Source organism: Lissotriton helveticus, chromosome 4_1 (genome assembly GCF_964261635.1).
Source record: "Lissotriton helveticus chromosome 4_1, aLisHel1.1, whole genome shotgun sequence".
Taxonomy (NCBI): domain Eukaryota; kingdom Metazoa; phylum Chordata; class Amphibia; order Caudata; family Salamandridae; genus Lissotriton; species Lissotriton helveticus.
In genome coordinates this window covers 519,834,255-519,859,218 of record NC_136063.1, presented here as the reverse complement: position 1 = coordinate 519,859,218, position 24,964 = coordinate 519,834,255, and the positions used below count along the sequence as shown (strand labels likewise).

General features: G+C 43.4%; 1 protein-coding gene across 3 annotated transcripts in view; it reads right to left on the bottom strand.

The window, feature by feature from the left end:
- Positions 1 to 437: 437 nt before the first annotated feature.
- IL7 (interleukin 7) overlaps positions 438 to 24,964 on the bottom strand; it is a 322,662-nt gene continuing 298,135 nt past the window's right edge. For all 3 annotated transcript variants that reach the window (XM_078687117.1, XM_078687118.1, XM_078687116.1), the window contains exon 5: positions 438 to 1,214. In XM_078687117.1, the coding sequence (XP_078543243.1) occupies positions 1,056 to 1,214 (159 nt within the window). In that variant the 3' untranslated portion in view covers positions 438 to 1,055. The remainder of the gene's footprint in view (positions 1,215 to 24,964) is intronic.

Here is a 24,964-nt window from a genome sequence, read left to right as displayed (position 1 = left end):
TGGTCCGCGTTTCACTGTGCACTTTAAGAAGGGGACATAGTTACTCGCTGCACACGTGGGCAGGGGGTAGGGATGTCTGGGAGGGTCCATGGGTCCCCCTTTCTTTACTCTAGAGGCTGTCTTTCCGAGGCACACTGAAAGTGAACCACCTTTTTGTGGCACAATTTCAGTGCGCCTCCTAAAGACATGTTTTCCTCTACACCCACGTCCATAATGTCGCTTAGTGAGATATTTTCTGTGTGAACGGGTCTCACATGTGCAACAAATGTTGAATCTGTATCATGCTAAATTTCATGTAAATTTCATATAATTTCTGTAATTTTGCCTAAAGCAGAATTCAAGCATTACACGAATTTCACAAGCAAAATTAAAATGTTCCCAGTGCTAATTATGCGTAATATTACCTTCTGTTATGAACAGCACCATTTTAGAAATTCTTTTGTATGATATATTTTATTATTTTTAAGGGTAGTAAAGTTATATAAAATACAAGTGCTACAAATATACAAAAACATTTACAAAATATACACGGGGCCTATATTAAATATGCACTTGTCTGTTATTATGAAAATACAAATATATATTAGTCTCTGGAAATAAAATAAGATTTGAAAAAAGAAATAAAACAGAATTTGAATTAGCAAAGAACAGTGTGTACTTTTGATTAAGCACACATTCCTCTTTTTGCCAGTATTTAAAAAGATGAGAACCACTGCAAAAATGGAGATTGCCTTGTCACTTCTAGAGTTGGCAACAAAACTCCTGCTCCAAGTTCACTGCAACTAAGAAGGAATGCAATTTCTTGATGTATCTCTCACTCATCTGATAACAGCCGTCCATCTTGCAGAAATACAAAAGCCTGTTCGAGTTCTATTTATTCTTGTAGCACTTCAGCAAATGCAGATGGAAATATGTTAAACAGGAAATGAGTAGATGCTTGTGTGAGCAGAAATACTTGTTCTGTGCAAGCACTCCCACATAAACAAAGTTCACTGTCCTCCCAGCAAGGCAATAGGCAATGTGATGATTTTTATAAGTGCCGGAATCTCATAACGTTAATCCACAGAGGCAGACCATTGAGGTTGATACTTTCCCATCAACTGGTCCCAGCAGGATTTAAAGTTATCTATCATTTCCATGAGTACACATATTTTCTGGTTGCGTTTTTTCACACGTGTTTTTTTGGACGTATGCCTTCTCTCACGCTTTTCAACCTGTAGGAAAAAACAAACAAAAAAACAGTTAAACTGTTAGAAGGGGATGGAGTTTTAACCCACAAATGATTTAACTGAGGTCTTCGTGTAGAGAGATTAAAAATTTGAAGACCGCAGTTGAAATGTGTTTACTCGGCTACTGTTAAAATTGATGCACCAAACTACATGCCTATCATAGACTTAATGATGACATTTTGTTAGAAATGGGGTTTCTGGTTGGCTAGGTTATGAATCTATGGCAAGCAGACCTCACCACTCTAGTCAGGGCAAGTAAGTTACACAACAAAGATAACGTGTGTTCTCCTTCTGGTAGCTTGGCGCAGACCAGGCAGGCTTATCATCAGAGGAAATGTGTAAAGCATTTGCGCAACACACCCAGGGCCGGACTGGGAACAGAAACCAGCCCTGGCAAACTGCTCAGCTGCCTCCCCCCGGTGAGGGAGAGTGCAGCCGAGCAGTTTGTGACGGCCGATTTTGCTGACACCCGGTAACAAAAGCAGCCCCCAGGGGCTCAAAACAGGGCCACCACCCTAGCAGGCTACCGGGGAAACACCCGGTGCGCGCTATGGGGAGACCGGCCCTGAACACACCCATACAGAAACACAATGAATAAACCACAAAAGAGACTCGACCAAAGAGTGGCCAGGCACAACTCACCACTAGTCAGGGCAAGTAAGTTATACACCAAACATAACCTGTGCTCCAGGCTGGCCTATCATTAGAGGCCATCTGTAAAGCATTTGTGCAACACATCCACACAGAAACACAATAAATACACCACAAAAATACCTCCATACACGTTTATGTAAAAATATAGTATATTGCACACAACAGAGACCAAAACAACATGGATCATATAGTTACTTTTCAATATATCTTATAGAAAGCAGTGATTCTTCACAGTACTAAAAAGAAAGATGTTTTCTGTCTATCAGACACTTTACAGTTTATGTCAAGATATGACTACAAACGAAGACCAAGTCGGCATGCATTAAATAAATGCTCTGCAAGTTATGCACATAAACAGGTATCACTCATTAAAATGCAGAGAACAAGGTAAACACTGTAAAACTTCCCCATATAACTTTTAAGGTATGCAGGTTTAAACTTTGCAAATAATTGCAGTATGAAACAGTAGAGGGCAGAAGCACCTGCGCTCCTGTTAGACGTGTTAAGGCAACTTCTCTGGGCTCCCACGATAAACGTTACATCAGGCAGTTTCAAAGGCAGGAAAGAAGTATTGTGATCACAACAGAAACACGCATTTGCATTGCAATCGGTCTTGCTTTTTGGACCTTATAAGCATTTAGCCATGCAGCACAGGCCAGCAGAGTCGTGGAAGAGTCAGTCATATGTAAGGCTTAGTTATGTAAGGCTGACTGTGCTGGGGGAAGTGCCAATTATATATTAGGCCACACACTGACACTGTGCAGTAATAGTTACTTTAACACATGGTACCTTAGTTACCCCACACTAAAGTCTGCAGTTACAATGTGCTTTGTGATGAATCTGACAATGGAATCTTCAAGTAGGGGCCACGGGGTGGCTGCTTGTCAGTTTAGTCCACAGAATCATAACTGACAGGCCCATAACAAGCAAACTCAGCAAATCACTTTGCATCTTTTGAGTTGAACAGTACATTTTGTGTATTTAGACATATTAACAATGTGGTGAGAGACAAGTGGTGTCACCGTAAGCACAATAACTGGAATTCATATTGATGTAGTTACCTGCCATACAAAGTTTAGGCATGTCTATTACCACGTGAGCCTAGATGGGCATTTAGGCTGCTACAGAAATACTGATGGTATTTATAACCTTCTTTACCAAAAGTTTTTTTAGCACATGAATGAGCGATCTATCTGCTGTGCTTAACCTTTCCAAACAGGCTTGATTTCTCTATAAGCAAAAATGTGTTTCTTGTGTAACCGGTATGCAGCGTTCTTCTATGCATTAATAACTTAACCATTTCCACTCTGCGCGAATTTTCAAGTTCCTCAGGGGGCCGTCCAAAGCACACAAGGGGTTAAACAAAACGAACTCATTGCTTTTAGAGGACAAACAAGGAATGTTTCCGACATCAACGTCTTGACTGTTGCAAAGAGAATGTTTGTAGATGCAGTGGCAGATCCTCAAATAACTGGTTGTTTCCGGGGCATCCCTCTGCAGGCTTTAGTCAATATAGTTAGGAAAAGTCGTGTGAAATTCATAATTTGCTACGTTTGCTATTGAAAAACGCTCTGCTCCTGTTGTGTTGGTGCCCTGGGCCCGCATTAACATAATAACGGCGACACGGACACAGGCTGGCTGGTGGGTTAATGAGCCTAGAGCACTTTTACTGACTGTGTCACGTGCCTCGTGACACAGTGGTGGGTGGGTGTAAAGTGTTAGGTCATATCCGGCAAAGAACTAGAATGTGTCCAGCAGGACACAACAGCTCCCACAGCTTGTATACAGATTCGTACAACAACAAGTAACCGAGAGAAGTGCATACGCAAATATCTTAGTCTTCCTAACATGTAGGGACACAGAACTTACAATACCAGAGCTATCCCGTCCTATTACACTGCTAAATATATAAGGCACTGGGGTAAGATCTTGCATTGCAATTTTTCTTTTTTTTAAGCAAATCGCAGTACCTACGCTTATTGATTAAAAGATCAATAAATAGAAAAAAAACATTTGCAATGCAACAGCTCTCGCATTACTGAAAGTTTGAGCCCTTAGCGTTGCATTATTATTAGCAACGCCAATAGCTCAAACTTTCAGTAATGTGAGACCAATTGCATTGTAAATGCTTGTTTCACACATTAAACCTACTTCGATGTCCTACTTTCACTAGTTTTCTCAAAAGATGCAAGATTTGTCTAGTGAGATTAATGTATCTCTGTAATACTTAAGTCCCCAAAGGGGAGAAAAGTCTCCTTTCTAAACAGACATCTCTGTGTACAAATTGTAGTAATGCAGGCAAATCATCAATAGTTTCCTTGAAATGTTATGAATAAAATTCCTCTGCCACATTTTAAAACAAGTTCTAAAGACCTTATATATGAATAACAGGGATGCACATATATGTAACATACATTGAACTATTATTACCATTTTGTTTCTGGTGTTCTCCATTCGGGGTAATTGTGGGCTGTGCTGCCCCCATTATTTAATTCCTGCTGCCTACTTGTGTGACTAATAATTTTGACTCTGTTTTTAAAAAATTGTAACAATTTTCTGTTGCTTTTACTATGGGGGTGTGAATGTGGGTCCTGCACTTCTGCGTGTTGCAGGGTGCAGGAGTGCTGACCTTTTATTTTGTATTCCTCACTCATTTCAACTTTTTAAATTGTCTCTAGCACTCTCACCTGGTTAGCACTGGTGAAGAGGGTCTCTTGGCAAGCCTGCTTGCTGCTTTGGGTGCGGCCATTTCCAGGAGTCCCATTTGAGACATTATTGAGCGCCATCTTGGTCGGTGGTCTGTCGACCGGCTGGCCTCAACCCCCTATTTAATGGGAGCCGCGACACGGATGCGCACAGCGGGCATGCCGGAGGCAAGCCCATCTGCGCCTGTCCACATCCGGACCGTGGACAGTGCCAGCCATGCTGCTCGAATTTTAAATTTGACCCCCATTGTTTGGTCTAGAGAGCAACTGCCTAATATGGATAAATCGGCCTGCTTGGAAAAGGCCAAGATAGACGTGGGGACGGTCACCTCTGATCACGGCTGAAGCACATGCCTCTTTAAACTGGTGGTTAACGGAGGTGAGGTGAGTGGCAGTAGGATCACTCTGACGCCCCTGATGGTGACCCCCTTGGCCAATGGCACTAATATTAGGGCCTTTTTGATCAACTATAGATCGATACCTAAACATGCTGAGGACATATGGTTTTCCCTGGAGTCAAACTCCTGAGATCTTATGTTTCTTAGAGAAACCTGGCTGAGAGAGGGCACAAACCCAGACTTGATGTTGGCAGTACCTGGAGTCTTCCGGATGACCTGTGCCAATCGGGGGGTGGGGGGGGGCAACAACATGGGAGGGGGTGTGGCTGTTATTCCGAGGGAGGGTTGGAAGATCTCCACTAGGAGAATAGAGCACATTGGGAAGATTGAGGCCCTGACCTTTTGTGTCAGAATCTCACCCCCCTCTTCAGTGGCCAGGATGTTAGTATATAGACCTCCTGACAGTCCACCTTGCACACCTGTTAGAGCTCTGTGATATCATTGCTCAACTTTCTCTGAAGCACACCGATTTTATTGTGCTTAGCCACTTCAATGTCCGTGTGGATGATAAAAAATGTTCCTAGGCATTATTGCTGGTAGAATCTCTAGAGTGCCTAACTCTCACGCATTTGGTGACCACCTATATGTATAAGGCGGGTCACATGCTTGACCTTATTTTTTCCAACAAACCCAACCTCACAATGGAGGCACCTGTACGCCTGACCTGGGCGGACCATTTTTTAGTACCGTTCAATTTTCGGCTTGAATCCAAACAGTTTAATTCCTGGCCGATCTCCAACAGGAGGAGAAACTGAAAGGGGGTCACCTCAGAAGCTATAGGACCGGTGCTCCTAAATGCTGTCCCCCAACCAACGGGTGATAACAATAACAATAGCGATGTATCCAGCTTTAATTGCTGTGTCACCTCCACTTTAGGCGATGTTGCAAAATTCAGAAAGGTGACGTACGCAAGATGGAAATCCTCTGCCCACTGGTTCTCCACGGAATTATGAACAGAGAAAAGCCTTTGCAAGAAATGAGAATGTTCCTGGCGTAAATCCTATGATCCGGTGGCTAAAGGCCTCTAAAAGGAGGCATTACAAAAATTCCATAGGCTCAAGCGCAGTACCATGAGGGAATATTTCTCAAACCGGATTAAACAATCTGACAACTTGGCTAGAGAGATGTTTAAAATAGTCCAAAGCTTTACTAATCCCACGGCTCTGGACAGCACAGTGGTGCCATCTCATACCCCCTGTGCTGACCTGTCTGCCTATTTTGAGGAAAAAATACAAATGATCTACCCTTCCTTCCCTAATCAACCTGCCCACCCTCTCATTTACCCTCTCTTACCCCAGACCCTCCCGGCACCTGGTCTGAATTTTGCCTGTTGCCACTCAAGGAACTGCACAAGTGTATGTCTGGATCCCCGGGAGACCTGGCCTGGCACAGTTCTTTAAACTATTGGCCCCTTGGTTTTATCCGCTCTGTAGGCAGATCTGGAACTCCTCCCTGACATCTAGTATCTACCCAGCCACCTGGAAACAAGCATTCTTGTTGCCTCTGCTTGAGAAACCTGATGCTGATCCTGCAGAGCACAAGAATTTCAGGCCTATCTCTCTTCTGCCAGCTCCAGCGAAAATCCTGGAAAAGGAAGTCCAGAAGCAAGTGGCTGAATTCCTCGAATCAAACAACTGCTTCCATGACTCGCAATCGGGTTTTGGAGCAGCACAGAGACGGACCTTCTTGACGTCTCTGAAATCATTTGCGGACCAGTGGACCGTGGCATCTCAGCTATTCGGAAGTTGCTTGACCTGTCCACAGCTTTCGACACTGTGACCCACCCAAATCTTTTGGAGAGACTGAGACAGGTAGGAGTGCGGGGTACTGCCTTGTCCTGGCTCCAATCGTTCATGGAGAACCACTCACAGCAGGTATTTGTACGGCCCTACGTCTCCACCCAGAAACCCCTCATCTGTGGGGTACCTAAGGGTTCAGCACTGAGCCCGCATCTTCTCAATGTACACCTGGCTCCCTTGGAAGCCTTAGTTGAGATACGAGGTGTGAGTGTAGTCTCCTATGCTGACGACACTCAGCTGGTGTTTTCATTTAATGAACACTCTGAGGCTGCCTTTCTCAATTTTAAGCAATGCCTGAAGAATATCTCGTCCTGGATGATGGAGAATTGCCTAAAGCTAAACATAGGGAAAACTGAGGTCTTATTTTTCAGCCAGGTGGCACCCCCACCCTCTAATCTGTGGTGGCCCTCAGAACTGAACCCCCCACCTATCTCGGTGGATTTGGCCAGAAATCTGGGTTTCAAATTTGACAACAACCTCTCTTGTAAGACCCAGGTGTGCCATGTCTACTCGATATGCTTCTGGAATTAAGAGCACGGAAAAAATGTCTTCCCTTCCTGTCGGAGGACTGCAGGAAGACTACGGTTCATGCACTAGTAACTTCCTAGCTGGACTATTCTAAGAGCCTCTACCTAGGGCTTCCAGCTTACCTGGTTCGCAGATTGCAGATAATTCAAAATGCAGCGGCCAGATTACATTGGAAAGTGCCGTTTCGCCACTATATTTCCCCACATTTACGGCGCCTCCATTGGCTACTGGTCAATAGGAGGATCGAGTTCAAGGCGCTCACCTTGGCCTACAGAGCCACCAGAGATCAGGGTCTGGGTTATCTGAGGCGGAGATTGCAAAGATACCAACAAGACTGGGCCCTGAGATGAAATCACCTGCGGCTACTCAGGGTTCCCCGCTTCATTAAGGCCAGGATAGGGGGCAGGGCGTTCATGGTGAAAACTGCGAAACTCTGGGCTGCAATACCCCCCTACCTCCGCATGATGGAGTCAGAACAGACCTTTAGGAAGGCCTGAAAACCTAGCTTTTCTGCCTGTCTTAGATCAACGCACTTATTACCCCCAATACAAAGCTGCACCTTAGTGCCGGGACACCACTGTTGGGGTAGCTGTGTGATTTAAAAATTCAGATGCTTGATTGATTGACTGGAGATTTATTGCAAGGCTCGCTGTGTTGTTTGACAGATAACTTTTCCTCTATTTCATTTGGTCTTGTGTTAATTTTCTTAGAATGAAGCATTTTCAAGCAATGTATCATAAGCATTGTGTCTGGCTTTGATGATATATGACATGAATCCATTACTAGAGCAAATGTTCAATTTGATTTGATACTGTAATTTTTCAAGCGAGGATGAATATGAAAAGTACCGGAAAGCCAATAAGAGGAGGGGAGTGAGAGAGGATTCTTTGTGTAGTTTCAGTGGATGAGCACTTCAGGAAACAGAACCGCTGTAGAGGAACATAGAACTAACACTATTACTTCCCAACAGAAAGACTTTGCACACCGACCCTGAAATGCCTCCTGTTTTCCTGTTGCCAGCAGTGCAATTACAAGTTAATAGGAGAGGCGAGTAGGCTGCTCTCTCCTACTGAAAAGGCCAAGATTTGGGGGGAAACTCAAATACCACACTTTGTGGTATTACGGACAAGCAGTTTTACCAAACTGTTCGCCGTTCTGGATGTAAGAATGGGGATAGCAAGCAGCTTCAGTCACCCTTAAGGACTGTAAAACCCCCTTTTCCATGTTTCCAACTTGCTTTCTCCAAAAACATTTCTGCGGGTAATACTGAGAAGGGGTGGTGGGGGGGGTTACACATCACGAGATCGCAAGCAACATTTCAACATAAATGAACATTATTTGGAATAATATGTGCCACGCTACTGTGCATTTGTAACAATGGGAACAAAAACAGGCATTGCTGTTTTCTAATGCATGCAAAGCAATCCCAGTGTATATATTACATGTAATATATGGGCAAGAAAGCTGGCTCTCTGGGCGACTTGGCGCTGCAGAGGATGCCTTGTTCTTGCTCACATGTGGAAGCCGGAAAGGAAGCAGGCAGACGCAAGAAACTGTAGTGTCTGACAACAGTAAGTGCGAAAAGGAGTCTGCATCACTTTCATGAGTCTGAAGAGGATGTTTGTGGTGGGCAGGCTTGACTGCTTTTCACAGACTGGGTTATTCAAGGGGGAATGGGCAACTTACCAGGGGTCAGAATGCTCATGTTAAAAGATGTAAAAAGTAAGGGAGTATGGGCAATTGTGGTTCCTGTGCTTTAGTTTTGAACATTTTAAGCTAAAGCGTGGGTGCCGCAATTGATTTAAAAGTAAATTAATAGAAAAAAATGATTTTTTTCCTTCCATTTGTTTACTTTCAAAGCAATCGCGGCACCAGCGCCTTAGCCTTAGATGTTTAAAGGTAAAGCGTGGGTGCTGCCATTGAGAAATAACGTAAAGAACAGCAAAAGAAAGGCGTTGGGCCAGCTAATAACAAAAGATCTGTTGTGCCTGCAGGAAGAGAAACTCAATGACGAAATTAGTGCTCTGCGTAACAACCAAAGTAAAGGGGCAAGTAGCCATAAGAGGTTACAGATAAAGACAAGGGGGTAATAAGGAGTCCCAAGGCTGTCCGTTGATGCTCCCGATCTCAGAATGGTGCTAAGCTCCGCAGAGATCAAGTAAGGCGGCCTGAATCACAAGGAGGGGAAGGGCAAACACAATGTCTTCCCTCGGCCCGCAGGTGCAGTGATTCCTGGCACACTGCACTGCACTGGCAATCTGTTGCTCGTTAGAAATGTGGTGTGCACTGATCCACATCGAGCTGCGCAGATCAGCCTTCGGGCAGCTTGAGAGAGCAGTGGTAGCTCCTTTATAGTGGCGTGGGGTCGTGGCCCCACTGCTTTCTCGCAGTGCGAGAAGCAGATGCATAAAATGGTAAAACTACCATTTTATGTTTCTGCTTCTCGCATTGCAAGAAAGCAGAAGTGCCAGGAGTGCCTGGTTGTGGGAGGGCGGGTGGGCAGTCCTGCTCGATAGCAGGGGGGAGTGGCTTACCCACTGTTGTGGGTACTGACTGTTTGGTCGGCCCCAGGGGCGAACAAAGCAGTCATGCGCACTCCCCCTTTTTCTCTATGTAGGCTGCTGCATGCAGCCTACATAGAGAAAATGTCCCAGCTGGGGCGCGCTCCGTAGCGCCTCACCAATCACAATCAAGGCAGCATTGTGCTTAGCGGAGGGGAGGGAGGGAGGCTGCCTGTGGGTGGCAGGCAGCTTCTTGAAGAGTCGAAGAGCTGCGGCAGCAGGAAAATGCGGGAAGGTAAGTTTTATTTTATTTTTTAAACACCTCGCCGTCCCCCCCACCCGCCATGCCACCCGCGACTGGTTGGATTAGAGATCACATCGCCATCTGGTTGAGCTATAATACTGGTTCATGATATTGAAATATGGTTTACGACCCCTAAGTATTTTGTGGTGGGAGTTATAATGTAATATTTTTTGATCACTGGCACAACACACACTGCGGGAGAAAAATACTGTGAGTTCAGATCTCTGTTGCTGCTGCTCAGCTGCCAGATACAGCGTGAGATCCGAAACCTTCATTTCTCAAACCCAGAACAGGAACAACTCTGCACATTCTTTCTGAAGCAGAATGGGAAACGTAGCAGCAGAAATATTCGTGGTTTTTCTGGGAGGGATAGCTGTGCTGTCTCTCGTTGTCTCCAGTGTGACAAACTGTTAGACAGTAAGACATATTTTAATTTTTTGATTGTAGTATTATTGCCTGATTATGAGGATTCGTACAGCGTTGTTCGTTTGTGTGCGGTTCAGTGGTTGTCATAGTTCGTCGTCTTTTTGTGTAAGTGAAACAGCTTTAATGATCTGTAAATAATTCTAGCTTTCTGAGATTAGCTGTTCGTTTATACGCCCCTAGTGCCCTTGTTTAATGTATTGTTGTCAAAAGATGAAGTTGCCTGAAATATAACTGCTGAAGGCCCAATTCACAAGGAAATATACAAACCGGACCCACCAGTTCACATTCATATATAGGCTCACATTTACAACTTTCTGGAATTTACAAAGCTTTATGCACGTATGTCTAGTGCTTTCCCGGTGTGATGCTGGAAATCCTTTGTGTATTCCTGCGCATGTGTAATATACGTGATTTTCATCCGTATAAAAATTATTCTTCCGGTTTTGTAGAAAAGCCCTTACCTGTGCTTTAAACGGGCTGGTACTGAGTACCGGCACATTCTATTTTGAGCGGGAGAGCACTGCCCTTAACGTCTAACTAGATGAATTTTGGGGTCGTTCCCTTCCCGTCCCTGGAAAGAGCCCACTTCTCTGACAAGTTCTCTGATGGGAAGGGGTTACAGAGAGACCCTTAAGTGGCGTTTACTCATATGCAAAATTAAACCATCGTGGGTTAAGACTGCGTCAATAAAAGCATTTTGAGTACAAATTCCATTTTTTTAACATTATTCACAGAAAATTGAGACATCTGTGTATATAAGCCAGAGAGAGGTAAGACAAATGGCTCTGATATTTGGCGAGTTGCTCTAAAATGATATTGGTCTACATGAGTGGGTAAAAACTTTATTCGTGCAAATGATCCATTTACTAGAATATAGCTCACTCCGCCAGAGTGGTTATCGTGGCTGAGGTGTCATTTCAGTTCAGAGAGACTTGAATCCCCATGTAGGAAGGGATATCTGAGGACAGTGGCATTGTAAACTCCCTACTTCTGCAGCTTAATAAGGGGCTGCCACTGGGTCTCATGGGCTGCTGAACTGGGCCCCAATAAAATGTAGTTTTCTATGGGACTTTTCTGTCTGCAGATAAAATGCTCGTAAATAACACTAGTAGGAAGTTTCATGACAGAGGGGTGTGGGAGGTGGGCTGACATGCACAGGAAAGGAAAATAGAAAGAGACAAGATGGGAATGGGGAAAACACCGGAAGGGACAAACTGAGAAGATGCTGTTGAGAAACAATGTTAGAAAGAAAAAGTAAGATGAGAGACACATGGTTGGTAGGTAGAAGGAGGAAAGAAAGAACAAGAGTAGAAAAGAAGGGTTAAATAAAGGAAGAAAATAAGCAAGAAAGGGTGAAATGTAGGACAGAAGAGTGAAAGAAAGGATAGTTGAAAGATGAATGAGAGCTGAAAAATTGACAGATTGGGAAGACTGAAAGGGTGGAAAGCGGGATGAAAGGATAGCTGGAGGCATTCGTGGATATAGTGATGGGTGGATGTGTGAAAGGATGTATGTATGAAAGGGTGAAAGGGTAGATGAAGGGATGGTGGCTGGATGGATATGTGAATAGAAAGATGAAGAGATTGTCAGATGAATAGACAGAAGGGTGAAAGGATGGATGGAAGGAGTATGAAGGGGTGCAGGGGACACTTATAAAGGGGTTCCTGCTTATTCCTACCAGGACCAGCCACACATGAAGGCACATGCCCTACCTTTTTCCTACACAGCGCCCTGCCCTTAGGGCTACCTAGGGCCTATGTTAGGAGTGACCGAGGTGTAATAAAACAGGAGTTTAAGGCTGGGCAAGAAGTTTTATATACCAAGTTAAAGTGGAAATAAATTGTGCATGCAAGCCCTTCAGTGGCAGGCCTGAGACAGGTTTGAAAGATTACTTCTGTGGGTGGCACAATCAGTGCTGCAGACCCACTAGTAGGATTTAATTTACAGGCATTGGGTATATGTTATACCACGTTACAAGGGACTTACAAGTAAATCAAATATGCCAAGCAGGTGTAAACCAATCATATCATAATTAGGACAAGAGCACAAGCATTTTAGCACTGATTCCCGGCGGTAAAGTCGCCAGAGTCCTAAAGCCAAGATAATTAAGAATTAAGGTCAGAGAAATAGGCAGAAGAAGGCAACAAGTTTGGGGATAACCCTGCAAAAAGGGCCAGGTCAAACACATTTGTAACTGATTCTATGCATCTACTAACCTTTTTTCATAAATCAGACTAAGGATTGAACTACAATTTGGTGGTCACCTTAGGAAATGTAGGACTCTATCTGTTGAAAGAGTCTGAATTGATGCTGGGCATTATTTGATCAGGCATTGCCATGAATGTGTTGATTTATATTTTTGGTCCAATGTGAAGCCCAGGGATAGAGTGCATTCAAGAACTAGAAGCTTACAATCAAAACTAGAATAGAATTGTAATGGAGCTGCAAGAAGGTGTGGAGGGGATGCGAGATCAAATATCTCTATTTTGAGTGCATTTAGATTGAGATTGTGCTTGTACATCCAAGCCTGGATATGCTCAAGAATGACAGAAACAGCTGAGCTGTCAATTGGAGAGAAAATGTTCATGTACAGCTGAGATTGATCTAGTGAGACATGAATGGCTTAGTTCATAAGATTTGATATACAGTTTGAAATCAGCAGCAGGGGAGAATGGAGCCTTGGGTTTCTCCTTAAGTGGGAGAAAATCACTCAGATGTAATGTTCCAAGTTTTTATTTGTTAGTTGTTTTCTTGCAGTAACAGGAAAGCCATTTAGCAATTGTTCTGTCTATTCCCACAGCTCTTGTAGGATTTAAAGGCAAATGGAGTGATTAACCATATGAAACACAGCTAATAGGTGTAAGGGCAATAAGTAAGCATGAGTTACCATCTTCAAGACTGCACAGTGCATTTTGTATTATTTGCAGTATGTCATACTAACTGCTCACTCAAGCTCTGAAGCTCAATTGGAAGAGATAGTATAAATCGTTCCCCAAAACTATTTTAGTCAACATAACTTTTAAGAAATTTGAAAAGGAACTACACACAACGCTTTGTGGTAGAACAATGCAGACAACTCTGATATCCTTTCCCTAACTCTCCAGTCTTTAAGCTACTAGCTATGAAACCTCCATGAGGTTTTTCAGACAACCTAGAGCGTTCAGTGTGTGGAGGAGGGTGAGAGGGGGCAGAGTCTCAGGCTGCAGACACTCTATTTCCACCATGGCAGGAGTGACATCTTGAGACACGCTGAGACTGGCCCTTCAGCTTGGGATCTTAATGCTGAGATAGGGCAACACTTCCTGTGAGGACGCACAGCCCACATCAAGAGTGATGTCTCATGCCACTACCTATGTCATGCAATGGTCTTCCTAGTTTAGGGGCTCTTGTCTCCTGGCTCTGTGAAATCGCAGGCAGCACCTCCAGGACAGAAATGGTCTCACTAGTACCAGTGTTCTGGTCCTTTGCAATCAAAGCAGGTAACACCTGGAACACTGATCCTCCAACATTCAAAGCGTACCCGTATCCTACCCCTTGCTTTCCCCCTGGTCCTTGTACCCTATCCTTAGGACCTGTACCCTGAGAAACCTCCAGTCTATTGATAAATGATAACAAACAGCTATCGTCCTCTGGTCAACTATTGTTATGTGGTCACTTCTGGAGTGGAGAAGTGTGGCTCAATAGTTAGAGCAAGCAGACCTTGATGCAGAGCTCTGGCCAGGGACCAGGGTTTGATTCCCGCCTCGGCAGGTCTCTGACTCATTAATTCCCCTGATTGGATATTCTCGCCTCAGTACCTGTTCTGATCATGGGTCCCACGCTGCAACTCTGGGCAATAGCTTGCTTAGTCTCCACAACGCCCCCAAAAGCGCTGGGATGCCTGGCTGCACCTGGGGGGTGCCCAGGAGTGGATATTTCCCAGGAAAGCCAGGAAGGGTTCCTAAGCGGTATACGGACAGCGCTGGGACACCTCCGGTGGAGGTAGCTGTGCGCTTTACAAATTCCGACATTTACATTTTACTTAGGCTCGGCAAAGAACACCACCATTTTACATGCTCACGTTTAAATTTGACATCCTTTTTTAAAGTTGACATTTGATAAACATTTGCTTACATGCCTGTATGGGATAATATTCTCTGAAATGGCTTTGCTTACATTTACATTCCTTCGTGGGCATGTTATCAGAGCCTTGAATATTCTGTACGAGGGCAAAGTTAACTACTAAAAATGTTGATGTTTGTTATTGTCCATTTGGCGACAACTCTGTAAAGATAGAATCAATTATGGTGGCCTGACGGGGGCATCGCCATGGTAACCCAGGTTAAGTTTGTTATATGAACAACATCACTTCTTTTTTAGACAGAGGAGCATTTCATTGACACTGTTGAGGTCGTCCCATGCCAGAATTCCATCCCAGCTGAATCCTGTTTACCTCCTGAGTAGGATGGTGCCCAGCTCTACACCAAGACAGGCCCCTGATGAAATGTACCCGCAGGTAACTGGGGAGTTAGATCACCCTAAGGGATTTTGGCATATTCACACACCCTAGGCACACTGGGATAGGGGGTGCTTGGAAGGAGCATAACTGTAATTATTTAAAAGCATAAAATCCATGTAACAGCACAATGGTTGGACTGTTAATTTTTTTAACCATTCTTGTGATGTGCATCACTCTATTTTGTTTCCTTCTATTGATTACAGCAGTGCATGCATTTTACACAAGAAAGGGCATGCATGACTTACTAACAAATGGAACTGATCTGTTTACACAATTTCCTTGGGAAGTCAGGGTTATCATGTTCTGAGGTTGCAAATACCACCTGTTCCCTTGCCAGGTTTGGGGTGCAAATGGTGCGCACTGTAAGCTAACCAGAACTAAGACCAATATATCCTAATGGTGTGCATAGACTCCGTCTCACACAGTTTTGATGTTTATGTTGTCCAAAGCACACCGTCTTCCTGAGAAGTTATGAACCTTATGACACTAGCCCTTTCGTCTTGAGGAAACCAGGCTCATTTATTGGTGCTCCCCACCCTCTCTAATGGGCATTCCCTACCCTATGGATCAAGTCACACATGTATTGTAACATGTTCATCCCTATCCATTTCATTGGTGGAATACTATTCTCAGTACTCAAATCTTATTCAGTCAAACAGTGTTCATGTCACAAACTTATTCTTGGGGTTTTATCAGTCCAGCAAAGCCAGCAAAATGAAATTCTCTCTGGCTAGGTGCTAGTAAATTGACATTGTTTAATTCACCAGTAAACTTTAAGTACACTGCATGGTATAGCTGTACCTAATTATATTGGGAATATATAGTTCCACATAATGGATCTGTGTGAGAAGGCATCTGATTTAATTTGTTGAGTCAACCTAGGTAGTATTGCATTATTGTTCAGGGAGAACTTGGAGACTGAAACAAATGCCGCTCGCAGCCTTGGGACCATTTGTGGAACTTTGCTTTTAAATTCAAGAACGCTTTTAATTGCTGCCCTGCACCCTGCTTCCTGAAGAAACTAGGACCCAGGACACAAGCGGACGCTGCCGGGGTCGGGACTGCGAGACCCAGGTTGCTCAGCGCTTCTACAACCCAGCGCACCTGGTGTCTCTTCCCGCCCCCAGCCCTCCGCCCCTTGCTGCTTACTCGTTTATAAGGCTCGCGGCCCCCGCTCCGCGGGTGCCGCTCGCAGCCTTGGGACCATTTGTGGAACTTTGCTTTTAAATTCAAGAACGCTTTTAATTGCTGCCCTGCACCCTGCTTCCTGAAGAAACTAGGACCCAGGACACAAGCGGACGCTGCCGGGGTCGGGACTGCGAGACCCAGGTTGCTCAGCGCTTCTACAACCCAGCGCACCTGGTGTCTCTTCCCGCCCCCAGCCCTCCGCCCCTTGCTGCTTACTCGTTTATAAGGCTCGCGGCCCCCGCTCCGCGGGAGCCGCTCGCAGCCTTGGGACCATTTGTGGAACTTTGCTTTTAAATTCAAGAACGCTTTTAATTGCTGCCCTGCACCCTGATTCCTGAAGAAACTAGGACCCAGGACACAAGCGGACGCTGCCGGGGCCGGGACTGCGAGACCCAGGTTGCTCAGCGCTTCTACAACCCAGCGCACCTGGTGTCTCTTCCCGCCCCCAACCCTCCTATTTAAGCTTAGAGGTGAGCGCGCACGCGGGACGCGCGCGGGACATAGCCCGGGCAAAGGGCGGGCCCTCTGAGGCCCTCCGAGGACCGAGAGGACTGGACTGGCCATACCCCCTCGTAAACTTTTCTTACTTTGAAATTGTTTTTATTGTGATCCCTTTTTGTACTGGATTTTATTGCTTGGCTATTGGTATTACTGAGTTGATTCGTTTTTTCCTTGTTTGATATTACTTATAGGGTTGTTAATTAAGCTACGCCCTTTTATCATCAATTATAGTACCCTGTGTTAGTTATTGCTGGTGCTATATAATGTCTACAAGGAAAACGAGAAGCCAGGCGGTAGCGGGGATAAAAAATACAAAAACCAAAAAACTTACTAGTACTCTGGATAGTTTTATCCTTCGTACAAACACCCTAATTGATGAGGGTATTATATTGATGGAACGGAGGGTTTCTCAAGATCTGCTCCAGGCTAAAAGGTCATCACTGGGTAATATAGCCATGGCTCGTACTCCGAATAAACAAACGCGTTTATCGGACACGTCCCATTTACCAACTACTCTTATGACCCCTGTATTGTCCACGGTATCTCCATTACCAGTACCCACAATTGAGTCTGTAACTCTTATAACACCTATGGCTACTACAGCTATTATACACTCAGACCCCCTGGAGTTAGAGGGGCCCTCTATTGTGGGGAAAACACCCTCTCCAATACCATCTGCTACAGAAGGGCTTGGTGTTGTTGTAGTTAGTCAAAATATCTCAGCTAGTATGGGGTATACGGTTGGTGGGGGAAATGGTTTACAGGAGGGAGAATTAAGTGCGGATGCCCCAGTAACCTCTGTTAGGCAATCTCGTGCTTCACACCCCTTACCCTTAGAGTTACCAGATGTATCTGTTTCCGATACAAGTCTGGCTAGCATTCTTGATAATGGTAGTCCTGATGAGTCTGGAGAGAGTGAAGAGGATGTGGATGCGCCCTTTTTTGATACCCTAGCAACCCTTATTAGGTCCTTGCTTTCGCCCTTGGAAGCTAGACTCCAGGGTATAGAAAACCAATTGGGAATTATATCAAATGATTTAAACTGTAAGGGGGTTAAAGTAAATCAAGAAACTGAGAAGAATACCCCCGGTACAACGGGAAGCCCACACCCATTAGTTAAGATCCCTCCAATAGTACCCACTCAGCAAACTAAGACTTGTCCAACCGTTACTATGGTGCAGAAGGTTGGTAAAGTGACTACTAATCAAGTTATTGTAGATGATAATAAACAAACAGGAACTGCCAGCGCAACTGCGCCTGGTATTATTCAGCGCCAACCCGTTGCGAAGACTCCTCGGGTACGGCGGAATATTAATCTACCATCTGACGCCTGCCCATTCGTGGTAGTCTTAACAGGTGTCCCTGAGCTCACTACAGATATCCCCGAAACATTCTGGGGGCTTAAAAATAAAGTTTGTCATTGGTTGGACAGAAACCTCCCATCCCCACCCAATATGAATAAGAATATTCTGATGGTAGAGAGAACACCGTGGGTGGGAGAGAAAAAGAAACATCTTAAAGGAGATTGTGTGGTAATTACATTTGAAGACCCCTGTATTGTTGAGTTTATTTGCTCTGGGCCTAGCCGCATTAATGACTCCGAGATTCAAATTAAACCTTTGTCATACTTTTATATGCCCACGGGGAACCATGATAATAGATGGAGCTGGCTAAGACCCACCCCGCATATACAAGGTTGGAGGAGATTTGAAACCCAGGGAAATCATCGTTTCGACAATTGGGGAAATGTTGGAAAAGGAGATTGGCAAGAAGTGCGTAGAGGTAGAGGTAGAACCTACCATGGTGGTAATAGGCCTAAGGAGGGATGGCTGGGCCCACAGTTGGACTATCCTATTCAATGTTATAATCGTTTCAATGGTCTGGAGGAAGTCGATTGACTTACAAAGCAGCCTATTGATCGATTAAGTAGTAGGGTGGTGCAGGCTTTACCTGGAGATGAAGTTAATATACCGGTAAATAGAGTGGTTATGGTAGGCTCCACCGGTGTTGGTACAGATTCTGTTGCATCAACAGCTATAGTCGGTAGCTGTATGCAAGATATAGTACCCGCAGGTCAATTGGATCCCAAGCCCCCGGGTCCCCTCATTAATATTTTATCATGGAACATTGCAGGTCTAAAGAAAAACTTAGTAAATCCTGATTGGAACAATTTTATTAACACCTTTGATATCTGTATGTTTCAAGAAACGTGGTGCCTATCCCCCGAATATATGAATGGTTACTCTACATTCTATGTTCCAGCTGTCTCACTGGGAAGAGGCCGCCCTTCGGGTGGGTTACAGATTTGGGTGAAAATATCTCTGAATTGCCGTGTTATTTTTAATAAACCCATTTCTAACGACATCTTGCACATCACTCTAAAGAATAGTATAGGGGGCTATACATATGAAATCTTTTGTATTTATGCTAGAGGTCTTCGGGGAGGGCTTATTTCCCCGATACTGGAATTATTGGATGAGGAGTTGTCAAAACTCCCGACCAGTGCTAAAATACTGGTCGGGGGGGATTTCAACTGCACATTCGAACCCCTAGATGTGGAAGAGGTACTGGGTCCGAACGTTGGGGAAGGTAGACAAGGTATACCCTTGCTAAATCTTAACCCAATTAAGAAATGGTCATCAAGAGTTATCCAGCTGAATGCCCTGGTGCTAGATCATAATCTCTGGGCCTTAAATGGTCGTACAAAATCAGATAGCGCAGGTGCTATGACCTTTAATAGGGTGGGATGCCCCTCACGCATCGACTACATCCTTTTAGATGCGCACTCATGGCCCGACGTAATAGACATGGTGGTCAGGGAGTCTTCCTATAGTGACCACAACCCCCTATGTATGCAGCTCAGGTGGGTACGTGGCCGTGAACCTAGCCGGGTAACAGAGATGCTAACCAAAGAAATTTTCCCTGTAAATAATAACAGAAGGTTAAAATGGAATGTAGTCAAATGTGATGAGGGGAAGCTTCAAAATATCACGGATTTAGTATCCAAAGAGATTAGTAGTTTGACTGCTTCGCCCCACTTTGAAGTTAATGTAGTTGGTCCCAGTTTATCGGTATCCTACAGTAACTTAATAAGTAAAATAGGAGCCCATTTTTGTAAAAAGCAACCAGCAAAATCAGGTCTTATTGGTTTTAAAACCACAAGTAACCCATGGTATACAAGTAATTGTAGAATTAAGAGGAAAGCAATAACTAAAGCAATACGAAGCAAGGATTCTGTGTCCGTTAGGGCTGCCAGGAAAGATTATACAAGAAGTATAAATTCGGCAAAACGAGCCTGGGAGGAAGAGCACTGGCAACAGCTCAAGGAAGCAGCATGTGGGAAAAATGCTGTAATTTTCTGGAAATTAATTAATATCTTAGATAGCAAGGGAGCAGGATTGATTTTAAATCATATAACGGAGCAGGAATGGTACTCCCATTTTTTAAAGTTGTACTGTGATGATAACGTGGATAGCTTGCTACCACAACCAGCTAATACCCCTGGAAATATGCTCTGTGAAACTTTGATCCACAATTTAGATCCATTTTCGCAGAGAGAAGTATTAGATGCTATCTCTAAATTACTGCCCGGGAAGGCCCCTGGCCAAGATGGTCTCCCAGGGGATTTGTTAAAACATGATCCATATGTATGGTCCAAATATATTGTGTGTCTGATGAACTCGATCCAGGCTGGTCACCCTGTTCCAGACTCCTGGAAAGGCGCTGAGGTGATAACTATTTTTAAAAAGGGCGAAAGGGATGACCCCTCCAATTATAGACCAATAAGTCTGATAGACACCATTCAGAAGGTGGTAGGAAGGGTGATCATAAATCGCACAGAATCTTGGCTCATGGATAATGACATCTTGTCCCATTTTCAGGCCGGGTTCAGAAGCAATATAGGTGCAATAGATCAGGTCTTCAGATTTTGTGCAGTCTGTTGGAAGTCAGTGCTAATTATGAAGGGTAGTCTATACTTGGCCTTTATAGACTTGAAGACAGCATTTGACGTCATCCCACGGACTAAACTCTGGTCGGTCTTATCCGATATGGGATTTCCTAGTTACCTTTTACAATTTATTGTTAAACTTCATGAAGGAAATTATGCCAGGATCCGCTGGGGATCTCAGGGCCAATTGACTGAGAAGATTCCGGTAAATAGGGGAGTGAGACAGGGGTGTGTGATGGCCCCAACCTTGTTCTCCCTCTTCATTAATGGGGTGGTAGACCATTTGAGGGAGGACCAGGCTGATGCCCCCACCCTTGCGGGTGAGAAAACACCTACTCTCCTCTTTGCCGATTATACTCTTCTCATGTCTAAATCCCCTATGGGTCTGCAGAAACTGCTTGATCGGTTTTGCAGTTTTTGTAAAGAAAGAGGGTTGACAATAAATACCTCTAAAACAAAGTTGATGGTGTTAACATCGAAAAAGCAACATAGGAAGGTTAACCTCTTGTTGAATGGCACCGCGCTGGAGGTGGTACAAGAATTTGACTACCTAGGAGTAAGACTTTGTAACAATCTGAGTTGGTCCGCCCATATTACTAAAATGGTTTTAAACCTTAAAAGGGTGGCAGGAGTGATTCTTAAAAACCAGCGACGTTCTATTAGTAGACCCATAGCCCCTACCCTGGCAGTGTATGAAGGGAAAGCACTGGCGGCGGCAGTTTATGGTTCAGAACTTTGGGGTGCGGAAAATACAAAAGTTTTATTAGTGGCGGAAAATAAGTTTATTAGAGATATGGTTTCGCTACCTTTATCGTCCCCCTTGAAACCTTTATTTTTAGACCTGGGCAAAAAATCAATAGTAGATCTGGTGCAAATTCGCCCCTTGTTATTCTGGGTTCGTCTCAGAAGGACCCCAGAACTCTCTAATTATGCCAAGGTTTTGGATGAGCTTATTGGCCTGAATGTAGCCAACAAAATTAAATGGTTGAATAACCTAAAGAGGCTCGTGAAATCCATAGGTCTGGAGGAGAGCTGGTCTTCTCAAATGCCACCCCCAAAAACAATTGTAAAAAAACTATATTGGGATTGGGTTGTTGCAAAAGATCTTAGGAACCAAAATTGGGGTAAATTAACCAGCAACTTTCTTGACCATAAGCCCCTTGGAAAATTGGAGCCCTTTTTGGACTTTATCCAGGTCCCTCGAGATAGAACACTGTTTCTGGAATTCAGATACGGTATTTTACCTCTCAACACATTCAAAGAAGGTTGGAAGGGATATAATGGAACAGGGGTTAAATGTCCAGGTTGTCCCTGTCCGAAAGAATCATTAGGACACTTCCTTTTTGCTTGTGTAGCCTACAAAAAACCAAGAGATAGGTGGTTGAAACCGGTTTGTAGGAATTTAGGGGTGAGGGAACATAGATTGGCCATGCGTATTTTACAAACAAATGTCATTTCAATGAATATGATTTGTGGGGTGGCTAAATATGTGGCGAATGCTTGGTTCATCAGGTCGAAATTTTTGCCCACTGTCTGAATTATTTTTATGTTAAAATTGTTTATTGCTGGAATATTTTATTTTTGTGTATAGCTTATTTTTGTTATTGTGTGTTGTACTTTTATGAAACTTGTTTCGAATAAAGTATTTTCATCATCATCGAAACAAATGGCTTGTTGCCAAACATTTATATCAGCTGGGACAGAATTAGCATTTTAATGAGTGCAGTTCTAGTCATAAGGTGATTAGACAGGTACATTAATCTTTCACAATACTGCACAAAAAAGTACTATAAGTCATTAATGATGTGCTATACTAAATCCTACATATTTGAGTGGGAGGAGTAATGAAACAGAAGATTTGCCTTCATGTCTGCGTAGAGGTGCCAGAACAGAAAAAAATCTGATTTACTTGATCAATATCTAATCCCGATAGACTTTCCCCCTCAACCCAAATGTACTTACAATGACAAATGCAATTGTAAGGTTAACCTTCTAGTTGTTCATGTACAATATGACTTAATGCACATATAATATTGGTATTGACCAAAATCAGTGTGAGTTGATGTCTTTCGCCACCATCTTCTCTCGTAGCATTACAGCTGATAGTTACATAATGAGACAAAGAGCACTGCCTGAAACTATGCATTATCTCAAGTGGCAGAGATGGCACGTTATTGACAAAAGTTCTTGCTCGCCACCTGTATCCGACTCAGGCACATAAGCAAATATTAGGTACCTGATTCACAAAGGTCAATGTACACATTTGTGTAAGTTTACAATTGTTTGCTATTCACAGAGGTATTTTAGGAGTAGTATCTGTATGACTGTAGAGTCTCTGCTCATAAAAAGATAGGATTGTGAGGATCTACAGTTCGGTAAATATGTAGCAGCTGTTAAATAGTGGGGTGGTATTGTGGGTCCATGTTACATCTGTGACTTTGAAGTTCCACAGAAGGAAGTCAGATAGTATAAAATGCAAAAATCTAGTGAAGCTACCAGAGGGGGCAATTCAAAAGACTGCCATGGATGTTATGAGTTATACGAAAGTATGCTATTAAAAGAAAACATAATCTGACTAAAGCAGAAATGGACACAGATGTGCCCAACCCTCACGTTTTTCAGGAGGATTTCTGGATGAGGATATTTTGGAATGAGGGTGCTCCAAATAAGTTTGTTACTGGCAATGTGGTGCTGTTTTTTCACTTTTGAAATTGAAGATTGTTGGAAAAGGTCCATGTGGTGCATCATCCTACTGCACTGTATAATCCCGAAGAGAATAATAAGGTAACAATTACAATTGAACTTAAATAATAAAATGGAATGTTTAAAGATATAAGAAGAAATGTGATGTGCAGCTGGATCAATCCAGAATATAGTTATATGTCAAAATAGACAACATATTAATTTGTGGTACAGGAAATAAGAAAAACACAATAATGTATGCAATGTTTATCTCAGGATAAAGCCAGTCGACTAGGAGAAGATCAGAAATACAAAAAGCACAATGAAAGAAAGCTCTATTTTTTTTGAGTGATGAGATGGTAGTAAAAATAGCATGAGGCAATGCCCAACTAGTGGATGATTCCTGTTAAACAAGTAAAGACTAGTGAAGATAGAATATGGCTATACATGGTGCTTCTGTAAGTGTGACTCGGTTTACTAGGCTTTTTGACAAAAGGCTGAAGGCAGGGAATTGGACCACAAGCAGAGCAAAGGCCAAAGGAAAGTTCTGACATGTTTACATTAGTCTAGACATCATTTAGTGTTGGACAGTAATGAGAAATCCCCTGATTTGTGGATGAAATGCTAACCCACAAGATAATTCAGAAGTGGAATACATTGCCAAAAAGGTAATACTATAAATGAAATACAGATCGTGGATTCTCTTCCTATTAAGTATGTCCTTCACAAGTAAGAACATTGCATGTTACCATACACCTCTCAATCAAGCCTTATGCATGTTATTGCTTCTCTTAAACATGCTTTGAATCGTTTGTTCTTTCCAAATTCTTACAGGGGAAATATGTGTTCATTCTGTTCTCGTGGCATAAATACACAAGCTTCTTATCATTAGGAGAAGCCTGTGAAAAGGACTAGTTGCAGATACTAACCAGCATGGTTGTGCTTAAGATGTGCTGAGGCGCTTTTACTATAAAGATTTTACATTTTCATGAGTTACTTAGTGGCTTCACCATAACAGGAAGCTTCTCATAACAAATTATATTTTCTAGGTTTACTTTTCTTTTTACAGATATTTGAAACAATGCCCCGAAGCAATCCACTGGCAATGTGTGAAATGGCACCGACAAGTAACTAAATAATACATTTTTTGACTTCTGCATATATTCGTTTCTAGTTAATCTGTGCCACAAGGAAGGTCTGTGAAAATGTCTTGTTTAGCACGTGTATTGAGAGGTGGAAGACACTGAATAATTCTCAAATTTTCCAAAACCCAAAGATATTGTAAGTAGATTTTGCCTAGTGAGAGTCTTGAGGAAATAGTTCTAAGCATCATACTGGAACAGTATAAGGGTCTTTGCATGAAAAATACATTAGTCTTTGCTCACACCCACGTGTTTACTACTGATGTCACTAAGTATTTAGTGCTTTTGAAGGCCGAAAATAAAAGAGTATTTCCTGCACTAGGATCTAAGTGATCTATGGTTTCAAAGGCTACCTTCAGGAGAAACAACAAGGATCCAGGATGTAGGGTGTCCCTCTCATCCTCCCCACATTCCTCTCCACGATGGATTATAGAACAGGAAATACCTTTCAAAAAACAAG